The sequence below is a fragment of the Podarcis tiliguerta genome (assembly GCF_965153285.1).
Source record: "Podarcis tiliguerta genome assembly, chromosome: 1".
In the NCBI taxonomy this organism is placed as follows: Eukaryota; Metazoa; Chordata; class Lepidosauria; order Squamata; family Lacertidae; genus Podarcis; species Podarcis tiliguerta.
The window spans coordinates 52088971-52103858 of NC_139534.1; the positions used below are offsets into that span (position 1 = coordinate 52088971).

Here is a 14888-nt window from a genome sequence, read left to right on the forward strand (position 1 = left end):
GTAACACTGGACATTTCAAATCTAGGGCTTAAGTTAATGGGCGATAATTTGATTTCTGTTGTACCAGAAACAACAGCCACTAATCTTTATTTTAAATACTGAAAGAATAAAATCAGTTATCAGTGGTAATCTCTTGCTGTGAAAAGAAGAGGCAAAGTGGTTTATTATTGCATTTGTGGTAGGAAAGTTCATTGCACTTTGCAATAGACCAATGAACTTCAGAGGCATTGCTGCACTTGTTCTTTTCTAAACAACAAAAAACCAGTGTCTGATACTTTTAAAAAATCCAACTCTGTTACATCCTAATTGTCCTTTGTGCTGTGATGTTGTCAAGCTGAAATGCTCTTGGTCTATTGATTTCTGGAGGTGACCTTCAATTTCTGAAAGTGAGGTTCTACTTTTGTTAATGCCCCCCTCAGCAGCCAGCAGTGCTGCGACAAAGTGTTAATGTACTCCTCACAACAGAAATAAACATTTCTCCTCCTCTCTTGCACACTGCTATTAATTCCATGCTTTACAATGGCTACATTCCTGGACGCCCTACACAAGAGAGTTTGGTAACTCCAATTTTTTTCACATTTTAAACTCACTTAAATCATAGCACTATCATGACTACAATAATAAAACAGGTGTCGCTTCTGTTTCTCAAATGGTAAGCACATTCATGCATGAATAAGTAGCATTTTGTTGAAGAAAGGGATAATGTGTTTTTAAAGAATAATAATAATGAGCCAATCATCTGTAATCATGTCATGCCCAGCCTGCAGTCCCTTATCTTTCTGTAAGAAGAACGAAAGGAATCCTGTCTTTCTTTGGCAATCACTCATAGCCGAGTAAGATTGTCTTCCATAAACACGGTTTTAACCATGAGTCCGTAAGTGACTGTGGAGGCCAATTCTGGACCCACACGTCCTTCCACAGCGGGGACATTGGTTTCCGGGCGGGAGTTGATCACGGTGTGGATTTGCCAAGCCTGCCTTCCTCCTAGCAAGTTTCTCCCTTGCGTTCTGAGTTCCAGAGTATAACCAGCATGAGTCCTGTTGGGCTCCATCGTGCCCCTTTCCGTCCAAGATGCTGATGCCAGGCCGATTTGCTGCTCCCCCATCTGCCACTCTTGGGATGGTCATTTGTCCTCCCTCCCCTCAAGCTTCAGGGCATTGGACTCTGGCTCCACGGCCGGCCCTATCTGCAACACTGATGTTCTTTGGCACACAGTGGGACTTACTTCCGAGTAAACATGCTTGGGTTTGCACTCTATCAGGGTGCGGAACGGGTCAGAAGGCGTCCAACGTGGGGCCTGCAACCGAGGAGAGGGCTCTATTGCTGCCATCGTAGGGAGTCCAGGTCGGCGCATGACGCTCTTAGGCAGCCGCAGCAGCAGCAGCTCCCAATTAAGCCTGCAGATAACAAAAACACGAGTGCGCGCGCGCACTCTGGGGCAGCCGCCTTCTTCCCGCCCCGTCGGGCCACCGGCTGCAATAACAGCGAGAGAGGGACCGAGCAATGTACGGAACAGTTCAGCGTCGGGGGATGAAGTCGGGAGAGCTCTTTCAGCAACCCAAATAATTCGGTTTTCCCCAGCACAGGGCGCGCCTCCGTCCAAGTCATGCTCACCTTCATTCATTCATGAAAGAGGCCGTTGTTGCCTTCAGGAGCGCAGTGTTCAATATTTACCGACTGTGAACGTGGATTATTTCAATTCAGGTTTAATATGAGGGAAGTAAGTAACACGGATCCCACCCGCGAGGTCTCGCCCCTCCGGGTGTGAGCTGGAGACAGGCTTCAAATGAAAGCTTATGCTCAAGAGTTCTGTGCCCCATGGAACGATGTTTCCATTCATTGGAACGGGAAACAGGAAAGCCACACTAAGCCTTACCACTTCTACTCAGATATAAACCCTCGAAAATTCAACGGGCCAGGTGGGAATTGTTGCGTAAGATTCTACATCGACTCTCCTTTTTGTGTGTGTGGGAGGGAGAGGTCGACCTGGCTAACTCTCCTGGGTGTTTGTCTATGTCCTACCGATGGTTAATGATGGCAAACACACTCTCCATACGTTTGGAGGCCCTTTTCTTCATTGTTTCTGTACATTTTTCAGGGCTGGGGCAGTTTAGAAATTTGAAAAATAAGTGCTTATGCCTTTCCTTGCGTTGCCTCCTTCCTCTTGACCCACGGGCGCCCAACTGGGGGGGTCTAAATCTGTCCTGGTGGATTCTTGTCGTTCTCCGTGTGGAGAGCAGACGAGGGCGCCGGGAGAGGAACGAGCCGCCCCGTCGGAGAGAAGCAGCAGGGGTAGCAGGGTGGGGCAATAGGAGCTGCCCAGGAAGCAGCAAAAGGGGACGCGGGGCTGGGAGGGACGCAGTCCTTGGCTCCCCCCACCCGCAGCCACCTCCGTCTCCTCCTCCTCCTCCTCTGTCGGGGCAGGGCGGGGACTCGGAGCCCCGCTGGCCGGGCAGAGCGCGCGGAGCTGCTGCGGGGCGCACGGCGAGGGCTCCAGCCGCCCCATGGCCCCGCTGCTGTTGGCGCTGGCCGCTGCCTCCCTCGCTTGGCCGTGCGCGGCCGCCCCGTCGGGGAACCGCTTCTCCGAGGCGCGGGTGGCGCGCTGGGCGGCGGCGGCGCTTCGGCACGTGGCGGCGGCGCAGTGTCCCGAGCGCGGCGGGCTCTTGCCGCGGCCGCAGTGCCAGCGCCTGGCGCGCCTTTCCCAGGGCCCTGGGCCCGCCGTCTATGTCTCCGAGCCCGCCCGCCCGGGCCACAAGGTGCGGGCGCTGCTGCCCGACGGCTGGGGAGACTGGCCCGGCGCTCCGCCCTTCGTGGCCGGCCGCAACCAGAGCAGCAGCCCGCTGCGCCCCACCGGCGCGCCCCCCGCGCAAGACGCCATCCTGGTGCTGGACCCCACCCCGGGCGCCAACTTCGGCCACCCGCTCCTTCTCTTCTATGTCGACTTCAACGTCAGCCCGCGCCGGTGCCGGAGCCGCGACAGCCTCTACGTGGGTAAGTGAATGCCGCATCCTTGGGCCACGCGCGCTCCGTGGACGACCACTCCCAGCAGAGAACATATTGGCTTGCGCCCATCCCACCCCAGGCTTCCTATTTCCTCCCGTTCCATGGTGCCAGGACCCAGATCAGATCGGGCATTTGTGCTCAAATCTGCCCGCATTTCAATCCTAAACTACAAGGAGCAATCCTATAGAGGAGCCTGATCCTAAGCATATGCAGAACGCATATGCAGAACCGCACCCAGCATCTGATCTGCGCTGTAAAGGCGTCCACATCAGATGACCCGGCATAAAATAAGGTGGTTTAAATAAACGTTGTACAGCGGTTAGATATGAGATCTAGTCATATCTGAGGCCCAGTGCCGCTCTGGTTTACAAAACAGGCACTTGCGCCTACCCTTCCCCAAGATTCAGTATCCCAACTGCTGCACCCTGTGACCCGCCTTATCCTCGGGACATTCTTTTCTCACGAAAATTACTGGCTGGTTTATGCACCTTAATCCTCCTCCTGGTGTTCTTCCTCACGCACTGGATCACCTCTTCAGATATTTTGTAGCTTCTTTTTCAGCATCGCTTGGGGCAGAGTGCCCTTTGCCCCAGTCTCTTAAAAGACAGGGAAGAGAATGTTGGGGTGGGAGATAAACTGTCCACTGAGGATGGGCTAATCTGGAATTAATTAAAAGCAGTTTTTATATTTGATTGATTGATTGAAAACATTTCTAGGCTGCTTAATATTAAAAAACCTCTAAACAGTGTACAGAAATCCACAAAAAATAAAATTAGACAGTATCCTAAAAACAGATTAGAACATTAAAAAACAGCAACCCAGGAAAACAGTTATTATAGAATCAGGGATTCAGGAAATGCTTGAGCCAAAAGATATGTCTTTTCAAGAAAATCAACTGATGGATGATACTTCAGGTATGGCAGAGGGAGAGACGTTACGCAGTATAGGAGCAATGTTTGGGGTTGCAAGATTATGTCCTTCCAGATAAGACTGAGGAGTGATTTGGGGTCTCCATCTTGTGACTTGTCTCAGTTGCTCGAGGGATCTAGTTGCCTGCTCTGCAGTAGTCCTGGCTCTTCCTCTATGCCAGACACTGATTTCCATGGTAGGAGCTAAACGCAGGGTAGAGGGTTTGGTGTGAGATGTGAGGAGCACCTGCTTACTATGGACTGGTCTTTGGGTTCCCTCTGATCCTATGAGCCAGTGAAATCTGGAAGGAAGGCTGCCTGGCTTCTCCAGCGTCCTCCTTTCACATATGCTCCTGTTCTCATCTCCTCTGCCTCCCACACACATGCTTTTATAACTGCAATTGGCAAGTGCAGTTGGGACTGTTGGGGCTCTCACAGTGTCTTCTTTCCATCAGTGAGTTGTGTGTGACGCTGTCCCTAGCTCAGTGTTTGTGTCAGTCCTGTATGCAGTGGCATCCTGAGACCAGCCTGCAGGGGTTACTTGGAGAATTTGGGATAGCCAAGAGAGAGGATCTACTGCTGGAGGGGCATCTCCAGTTCCCTCCTGATCCTGGGATGCGCTGGGGAAAACTCCATCCCTACAGCCTTGAGGGGCTCTCTGGAGTCTAGTGAGCTTCTGTAATCTCAAGGCAGAGGTGGCATCAGCGGAAGAGTTTGGTACAGGAAAGTTAGAAGGTGCTGCAGTGCAAAGGGTGACAGGTGGGAGGCTCAGTTGGGTGGAATCTCTCCGGCATGACTGTCATTGATGGGCTAATACTCAGGGTGTCTTTCAGGGCTTAGTATGAATCAGGGTTTAGCCCTTTGAACACAGGAATCCCAGAATCTGTGATACAAGATATGTGACAGGCAGAAATCAGCCAAATACTTGTGCTAGTGCAATAGGATTCCCTCCCCTCTGTGCCATCCCCAAATCTGATCCAGAGGGTTGAAGGGAACACCCAGAACAGATTTAAGGGGTGTGCAAAGGGGAGGAGAGGGAGAAAGCATTACATTGTGCAAGAATTCCTTGCTCTTCGGCGCTGAAAACGACAGTTTATCTGAGCCCAGGGAGCGTTTCCTTCACATCAGTCTTTCTTGCCGATGTTGAAAAGTAGGATTGTTGTTCTAATCCTAAACCGTCTCACCTGGGAGTAAACTCCATTGAATTCCATAGGATTTGCTTCTGAGTAGACATAGTAGTTTAGTTAGACATGCTTAGTTAATTAATTGATTTGTTCTATGTAAATGAGGAAATAAAAAAATTCTGAAAGCAGGGAAAGCATCCTTAAAAAGAAATATATTTATGTGCATTACTGTATATTGCAAGTCCCATATTAGAAGAGATTTTCACTTATGTGGCTGAGACAACAGAGGAGAAATGCATCTTCTTTCTTTTAAAAATAATTAACCTTCATTATTTTAAAATGATTAACTTTTTTTTAGTGTGATTAATCATGGAGTCCTTTTTTTAGCCTATCAGAAATGTGTTTTAATCCATCAGCCTTGTGAATTAATTGGCCAAGCAGTGCAGCCTAACTGGCAACCAACTCCTTTCTTAAGCTCTCCATTTTTGGAGGGAGTTTTATACCCCATACTTTACACCTCTAGGAGGAAATCCTCTTTTATTCTTCTTGGGGAGACAAGATTCTGACTTGGTTCTGCAGAGTTTACAGTAGAGGTGTAGTATGCACAGGTGATTATGGCTTGTTGTTTTAATATTTTTATTGAAGTTTTAGATAATATATACAAACAAGAATGCAAAAAATATTGTGAACCCCCAGCAAAACAGGAGGCAAATGGTCATAAACAGTATATAATAAGACAAAATAAAGAAAAACAAGATGTATATTTTCTCTGGTCTTTCCACAGGGTTGAGGGCGTTGCACATGAATGCTCTATAAACTGCTCATCGATCACAACTGAAGCAAAGATTCATTCCCATCACCTGTTCCACAGAATCTACTAATTTGTTGGAACCTTTTTGAACTCTGCTTGTCCCATGGAGAAATTAAGAAAATCAAGAAAATTAAACCATGCACTAAAATAAAATAATATTAATGTATATATAATAATATATTATTCTGTGTCCAGGGTAGCTTTCTACCAGCTCCATCTGGTATGCCAGCTGAGACCCTGCCTGCCTGTGCACTGTCTCGCCAGAGTGGTACATGCTCTGGTTATCTCCCACTTGGACTATGGCAATGCACTCTGCGCGGGGCTACCTTTGAAGGTGACAACTAATCCAGAATGCGGCTGTCAGATTAGTGACTGGGAGTGGCCACCAGACCATTTAACACTGGTCCTGAAAGACCTCCATTGGCTCCTGGTACATTTCTGAGCACAATTCGAAGTCTTGATGCTGACCTTTAAAGCCCTAAACACCCTTGGTCCAGTATACCCGAAGGAGCATCTCCACTCCATCGTTCAGCCTGGACACTGAGGGCCTTCTGGCGGTTCCCTCATTGCAAGAAGCGAAGCTACAGGGAACCATGCAGAGGGCCTTCTCGGTAGTTGCACCTGGCCTGTGGAACAATGTCAAGGAAATAAACAATGATCTGACTTTTAGAAGACGCTTGAAGGCAGCCCTATATAGGGAACTTTCTCAGCAGGTTTCATTCCAGACATGTTTGTTCTTTGCCTGCAGGCGGCTACGAATGCTTGATTCCAGCCCAGAGGAGCCGCTGTGAGAACCAGCTGAAGCGCCGACCGGGCCGTGGCAAGGGAAGGAGCCAGCGGTCTGCGGGACGCATCCGCCGCGAGGAGCCGCCCGTCGGTCTCTGTGAGATCCATTTCCTGCCCATGGTAGTGGTGGCACAGGACCCCAAACACCTGCAAAGGCTGAACTGCGTGGGTAAGTCCCTGGATTGGACGGGCAGTGGGGTGGAGGGGGGCAGGGTTACAGGATCAGGATTGTAAACCACAAAGGAGACTTCCCCACTTTCAGGATTTAGGAAGTCCAAACGTGGGCAGTGGAGGAAGAGGGGATGCAGCAGGTAGATAACAGTCTGGCGCAGTGGTTAGATTGCCTGGTTAGGACCTGGGAGACCGAGGTTCAGATCCCCATTCACCTTGAAGCTCATATCTGGCACCTTGGGCCAGTCACTGTCTCTCAGCCTAACCTACCTGGTTGCGAGGACAAAATGGGAAGGGGGAGAACAATGTGACCACCTTTTTATTTATTTATTTCAACAGTTTATATACCACTTAACACCTTAGTCCCTAAGCGGTGTACAGTAAGGTGAAAAAGATACACTAATCAGTTAAAACTGTAAAAAAGCAGAAAACTTTCTTAAAGTGCCTGCAGGAACAGAAAAGGTCTTCAATAGGTGTTGGAGTCTCAGCTGGAAGGGAGCACCACAGAACTGGAACTCAATTGTCCCAAGTTTGCCCTTGGCCTAGGGCACCTCAACTCACCAATCATTTTCTTATTTCCTGTGTCCAGAGGTGGATCTACTTTGAAACAAATGAAGTTTGAGCTTCAGGGCCCTGAATCCTGGCAGCGCCCCAGAAGTAACTTCTGTCCCCATCGCTTAAAAAATAATAATGGGTCTCTTAGACCTAATATGAGTGGAGTCATTTGTTGTTGTCTATATTTCAATAATCCCAAGGTCTGAGAGTCCGTAGAGCAGATGTTGTAAAGGTGTGGTGATCTGTTGTGGAATGACCCCATTGAAGATGATAACAGTGGTTACCCAGACCTCGTTGTGAAGGGGCCCCCATGATGGTTCAAGTGTCTGTCTGGGTCTGCTCCATGGGCCTGAGCTTCTTTCACCTCCTCCTATCCTGCTACACTTCCTTTTCTTTCCCAGATCTCCGTGGATACAGCCCCTGCCCGGAGCCCCTGCCCCTTGCGAGCTCTAGCTCCACAGCCGCTTACTGCGAACTCAACAAGAACACGCGGCGATGCCACCGGCAGCAGCTTCCGCTGTACAAGTCTTGCCGCATGTACCAGACGTGTGACCATGCTGTGCTGATTGCAGGTGAGAAGTGGTGCCTGGGGGCTGCGAGGAGCTGCTGGTTCTGGGAATCTGAAGCCATCAACGGTGTGAGGTGAAATTTTTCCTAGGGTAACAGTTAGGGCCAGAGGACCAGCTTGTGAGGGCGATAGCGGGAGGGGGCGACATTGTGTGAGAGAGAGCATCGCGCCTCCCTCCCTAAGCTGGCAGAAGCTTCCTGGGCTTTGGGAAGGAAGCTCCAGACTTTAATACTTCAATATTCTAATTTAGCAGGGACATTTAGGGGAGTAGCCTAGTCCCCCAGTCCACTGACCGCACACCACTGCAAGCCATTGCATTTGGCCAGCGGATAGATGAGGGTGAATCTGATTGGAGGCTCAGCCTTGTGTTGCGTCAGCCCATTGGTCCATCTACCTGAGTATTGGCCACTCTGATTGGCAGTGGCTCTCCAAGGCTTCAGACAGCGGACATGCCCAACCTTATCTGGAGATGCCAAGGATTGAACCCGGCTCTTTCTATGTGCAACTACATTCTCTGCTACTGAGCTACAGCTTTGTTCTACTGGACATGAGCTTAAAGGGCCCCTTGTCTCCTTGAGGGGCAGTGTTAGTGCTCCTATGCCCCTTGCAACCAGCTTCAGCCTCTCTTCCACCATGGTTTTTTTCCTGGTATGCTTACCGCGCTTCTCCCCCAGGTGGCTGGCAGGAGCAGGTCACCTACCCCCGCCATGCGCAGAACCTGCTGCTCTTCTACCAGATGCTGCGACGGAATGGCTTCCGCCAAGAGCACATCAAGGCCTTCTTCGCGAGCGAGGGGCAGGCCTCAGGTACCAGCACGAAAGAGAGCTAGCTGTCGGCTGCAAGGGTGGGACGGGGCTCTTGGTTTCCTTAGGGGGGTGGGTGACTTTTCAGGGCCCATAGGTAGGGCTGGGCAATAACCTGGTTTTCAACATTGTGATATATCGCCAGCTAAATATTGTGATAGATTAATATATCATGATGTCTAAAATAAGGAGGAAGGAGGAGATAAGGAGGGGAGAAAGAAGCAGTTGATATACTTTGCCCGGCCCTACAGCTGAGCAAGTCCCCATGCCGCTCCTGCTCCTGCGAGCTGGAGGGACTTCCTTAAATTTCAGCATCAGCTAGCTTCACAAAACGGTGCTTTTTGCTGGCTGCTTCCAGGCGCACACGCACACACAGAAGGGAGGGAAGAGACCTGCTCATTCAACTCAGGGAGACACAGAAGCACTGGGTGGTTTCCTAGTTTTTCCAATATTGTGATTTTTGCATAATATGTGTGCACACACACACTCATACACACGTAATTCACGATATATTGCCAGGTCATTTATTTTGAAACAGTTATCACAATGTGGCCAGAAACCGGTTTTGGATGATATATCAATATATCCCTCCAGCCCTACTCAGGGGTCGGGATGCCAAGAGCTGCTCTTCAGAGGCAAGACTCTGTTCCTAGCACTTCCTTCTCCCTGCCACCAAGGTTCTGCATTTGGGGGGGGGGTGTATTGCATTTCAGAGTGTCACCCTACTTGTCCATCCCACTTGAGAAAAGGCTGGGTGTGAATGCATCTAGCCCTGCTGAAATCTCGCCTTTGGGTTACATGTCCCTGCAAAAATTACAGGCCTGCACGGCATAGACCAAACCACCTGTGGGGCATTTTGGAGAGTGGGCTAATGAGGGAGCCTAGCAAATATTCCCATGCTGCTCCAAACTCTGGCCCCTTCCCAGATGAGCAGGATGTGGTGGCAGGGAGCAAGTGGTGGTAGGAGGAATGAGGATGCCACGGGGAAGGTCTTCCCAAACTGTGGTCAAGCTTCTTTCAGGTGGTTACCATTAAATACTCAATTGTATTTTCATGCTGCTTCATTTTTCTTTCCTTGCGTTTTATTACATTACAATTTGAATCGACAGAACGTAAAAAAACACGTATAAGGAGGACTTGGAATACAGCTTGAAAAATCAGGCAGCATCTAGCATGGTGTATTCCAATTGGTACAACAGGCAGGAAAAAAATTAAGTGGTGTGCCAAGACCAATGGTTTTTGGGTGGTCTGTGGGAGGGGGGACTGCTGCTTTGGTGTACGAGACTGGAGTGGGTTGGAGAGAGGAGACAGGCCTTTGGGACATGGGATTAGCAGATCCCTCTCTCCCTCTTCTTTTCTGGACAGTGACTGTGGAGATGGGCGACGTGCACCCAGCCACTGAGAAGCTGGCCATTCGCTCCCACCTGGCCCTGGTCTGCAGGAGCCTCCACTGCGCCGACTCGCTGGTGCTCTACCTCAACAGCCCAGCAGCCAGCGATGGCACCATGCTGCTGTGGGATGCCAACCGTAATGGCATTGTAAGTGGGGGGTCAGGGCTGGAAGCGAAGGGAGCTGTCTAGGAGGAGCAGGGCAGCACTTGCCCATGGAGCCACCAACATTGGCTGTCCCAGGCACTCGTCTCTGTACTCTCTTTACAAAACATCACTAGCCATTTCTGTATTGATTGATTGATTGAATTTATATACCACCCTATACCTGGAGGTCTCAGGGCAGTACACAGAAAAGATATATAAAATCAAAATAAGTACAATAACCCAATAACACCTCCCCCAAAAGAGCCACATTTCAAAAGGGCATAGGAGACAAAATGAACCTGCTGCTGTTTTCTTTTTTTGAGGATTTAAAAAAAAAATGCCAAGCCAAGCTGATCTATCATCATTGTTGAGGTATGATGGGAATGGTCCAGTTTTTTTAGCCCTTTGGCCTTAGCTATGATAGGAGGAAGGTTCTATCCCATCCTCTGTCCCCACTATTGATATTAACCCTCTCCTACTGGAATTTTGCACGTGCAGACAAAACCCTCCAGAGCTTAAGGGTGGATAGGGTGTGCATTATCAGAGGGTGGTGGGGTGCCATGATGGATCCAGGTGTGACATCACTGTAGAAGGAGAGGAGAAGGGTATGTGCCTCTTTCCTCCCTCCCTCCCACCCACCGACCCCTCCTCTGGTGCACAACCTCTATATGTGAATTAACGTGTGGGGGCACAAGAAATACAGTACTGCACAAGTTACAAAGTGGTGATGCTTATTTCACAGCAGGAATATCATCTCTTGGGGCACATCTCTTGCCAATTTATTGGGGGGAGTAACCCACCAGGTAAGTTAGGCAGAGGCAGAGAGAGATCAGAGGGAGAAATACTTTGAGGAAATGGTCTAAATTAGTCTCCTTGAGCAATGCTATTAAATACATTATTTTGTCAAGGAGTCTGTGGCTCTGCCCAGGAATTGTCTCCAGGTGAATTGAGGCAGCCGTACGCTGACCCATAGAAATCCAATAGGAAACCCGTCATGGCGTTCTTCATTGCACCTCACTTTTAAAAAGTTAGAATTTTGAATCCGTGACAATAGCCACAGCCACAGGCCACCTGCCCAGTGTTCAGCCAAATGCTGATGAATGTTGCTTGTTGGGAAAAGCTACAGGTTGGTGCAGAATAAAGCAAGCAGCAGCAGCAGCAGGTTAACTTTCAAGTAAAACCGCTTGGAGGTTTTACAGCAGTCAAGCGGTATATGCATCTTGTTAAATGAATGAATCCTACTTCATCATAATACATCCAAAAAAGGACCTTGGCTATTGATGCCAATGTCACCTGCCTAGCCAAGTAGGGAATGGGGATGCTAACGATATAAAGGAGACTTTCACTCATGCATTTATCACATGGGGGTAAGCTATGATCAATTGCTGGCAGGGAGCAGTGAAGTCGGGGTGCCAAGTAAACCCAACTGGGGCAGGAAAATGCGGAGTGGCTGCCTAAGATGCTTGTGCACACATACAAAGCGGCACCAGCCCTTCTCAAAGGGCTGCATTTGGCCATTTGCCAAGTTTCCTTTGGGGTTTCCTAGGCTGGAAATGGAAAGTGAAGTGAGCCACTTTTGGCAGTGGGGTGAAGGAGGAGGAGGAGGTCATCCCACCTGTCCCAGCATGTCCTGGGAAGCCTGACTGGAGGAAGGAGAGATGCTGACAGAACTGCAGGTGGAGGCTGCAGCCCTCTCCTCTCCTCTGTTCCCTTCAAAGGGCCGTCCAGCTCTTTCATGTGTGCCTGCAGGGAGAAAACAACACCGGCCTTTGCAGTGGGTGCTCGCCCTGTCTTGCTCTTCCCCATTTAATCCGCTCCTTTTAACTCCCAGGCAGTGGAATCCCCTTGATCTCCCAACTGTGGAGCGGGGAGGGGTGTGCGTGTGTGTCCGTGACCAAGGGGCAGGTGCTGATGAGCTGTCCCTTCCCTGCAACAGGCAGATCCTAAGGAGCGGTACCCCATCTCGGAGCTGCTAGCAGACTTGGAGAGCTGCAACGCTCGCCGGGTTCTCCTCTTCCTTGACCAGAGCTATCCGGGGCCACTGACAAAGAAGCTGCGGGCATCACGGCGCCATCCCAACGTGGTGCTCATACGTAGCACCACCACCGCGACTGCCACCACTACCGCCAGCGGTGGGTCGGCTTTTGCCGAGTTCTGGGCCGGACTGCAGCCTGACCAGTGCCTCCTCCAGCATTTGTTGCCGGTAAGTGCCGTGGAAGGAAGGTGAGCCGTGATTGTTCGGAGTCCAAGGCGTGGTGTTTGCAGAGAATAGGAACGTAAGGAGTCAGGCTAATTGTCCAATGTTGTCTACTCTGGCAGTGGCTCTCAGGTTTCATGTTGCCTGCTGTCAGGTCCTTTTAACTGGGGACACCGGGTTTCGAACCTGGTACCTTCTGCCTGCATATGCTCTGCCACCAATTTATGGTCCCTCAAGAGATGGCAAGAATGCATTTGTTTGTTCTGGACATAAATACCAGGAGGCTCAAAATAGTGACTAGGAAGCCCGTCCTCAAATTGCTTTTGGCAGGTGGCATTAGCAACAGGTGTCTCTCCAGTTCAAAGTGGCTGCTTCTAGTGGCAGCATCACTAACTGGGTGGCAGCAGTCCCTGGGCTCTACTCCCAGTTCCAGGGGAGGGGAGCGGAGAGTAGGGACATTGGTGCTTAGCCAATTAACATAGATGAAAACTGGCCTGAGCTGTGCAGCAAGTTCAGGGCAGATCACAGCTCCTGGTAAGGCCAAGCCATCTTATGCACCATCTTGCAACCAGTTTGGTTTCTCCTGTGTGTGTAGGGAAAGAGTTGGGAATCAATTGGGCAGCACGGCAGACTGAGAAATAAATGCTTAGGTGTAGAGGCAGCAATGCTGAAAACTAGAACTTGGCAAATGGCCAGAGCCAACCTTTGCTCATGTAACTGACACACACGCCATCTGTGATGACAATTAGAGAATGACATCTGAAGTTTGTGGAAGGTAGCTTGCACTAAAGGAGTCTTTTGATGTGCAATATGGCACCTTTGGAAAGAAAAATGGGTGTTTTGTTACATCCCACCCAATTAGTTTTACTGCTCAAAAACAGACCATTGCCATTAAAAGGAAAAGGAGTGTACATTCAAGGTAGTTTGAACTGATTTTTTAATCAAGTGCAATGGATCCAGGCTAAATTGGTTAATTCCAAGTGATGGCACAGGGTTGGATGCAACAAACTAAAGGAAGTCACTGAAACTTACCATTTTTAAGAGCATGTGGAAGCCAGCCAGGCAGGCTTAATTCAGTTTGCTTTACTGGCCATCCTTACAGGCCGATTGTATAAGATACTGAGATAATGTACCTGAAACACTGATGCGTTGGAAGTGCTATATAAGCATTAATGCTGATGACAGATTGAGTTGTGGCCCAGGGCAACCTTAAGTGAAGCAATCTCTCTCGTTCCTTGCAGGTGGGTCCGTGGTCTGCAGTCTTTGGCTCGGGCACCCCAGCCCAGTTGCTCAATGTCTCATTAGCAGGGGCACCCTGCCACTCTGTGCCACCCCTGGGGGAAGAGGAGCGCCAGCGCCGCTACCAAGGCTGCCAGAACCTTCCCACCATGTTGTGGTACCAGAGCAGGCACCAGCAGCTGCAACAGGACGACGACTGAGCCTCAGTGGGGTGCTGCCTTGGGACTTTCCTCAAGACTGGAGCCCCACTGATCCTTCCCCCACACCCCATGAGGTTCTTCTTGGTTTTGGAGGACATGGGTGGCGTTAGCGACAGCTAACAGACAGGATTGTTGCTGTGCAAACTGCTGCACAGGACCCTCAAAAGCCGCTTCCGGCAGCCAGAGCTAAAAGAAGCCAGGTACACACACGCATATATAAATATATATATAGCCAAGCCTATTCTGGCATCTTCAGATATGGCCAAGCATGCGGATGGAAGCAGTAGGGTGACAATCATGGCTAGACTAGTAAGTCAGAGCACAAGAGAAGTATGAGAAGAGCAAGTGGGGAACAGCAGCTGCCCTAATGCAGACACTGTGCTGCACAAACACGCCCCCCCCAAAAAATATGGCAGTTTCCTCCCCCCCTTTCACTTGGGAGCTAAAGTTGAAGAACTCTTGCATGTAAACCCTAAAGCACCCTCTGCTGAGAGTGATTGTGGGAATGGGGAATGTGCTGTAAAACAACCAGCCCCTGGAATAAAAGGGCCACTGTTCTTGGCTTTCTCCTTCAGTTGCTGTTTTAACTTCTTGTGGTGCCTTCTTGGAGTTAGAAGCAGTAAGGCAATGAACTCATGTCTGATGCTGCAAAGATAAAGCTGAAACTGATCAGAACGAGGGATTGGCTCCTTTCCCCCTCTGTGTCTGTTACTCTCTCCAGCGCTAGGTCCATGGATAGTTCTGTCTAAAGATCTAGGGGCAGAATTCCCAGTGTCTTGGCCAGGGCCACCATCACTTGCCCACGCAACCCAAGACTGCCTGGAGCTGAATAGCTTTACAGTAGGAACCATTTAGGTCCTTCTGAAAGCGGCCTCCATAGAGCCACCAAACAGAAAAGCAGCTACCTGGGCTGGGTAGGAGATGGAGAGGCGTTTCTTATTATTTTTCTGTGCCCTGCTCTTCCTTTCTACCCTGTCTCCATGACTCC

At 49.8% G+C, this 14888-nt stretch overlaps 1 protein-coding gene across 1 annotated transcript; it reads left to right on the forward strand.

Moving 5' to 3' along the window:
• The first annotated feature begins 2426 nt into the window (after positions 1-2426).
• LOC310673886 (uncharacterized protein) lies at positions 2427-14474 on the forward strand. Its single transcript, XM_083432675.1, has 7 exons — positions 2427-2991; positions 6595-6801; positions 7760-7930; positions 8601-8732; positions 10095-10267; positions 12201-12467; positions 13703-14474. The coding sequence occupies exons 1-7, from the start codon at positions 2505-2507 to the stop codon at positions 13898-13900; spliced, it is 1635 nt and encodes a 544-aa protein (XP_083288801.1). The 5' UTR covers positions 2427-2504; the 3' UTR covers positions 13901-14474.
• The last annotated feature ends 414 nt before the right edge of the window (positions 14475-14888 follow it).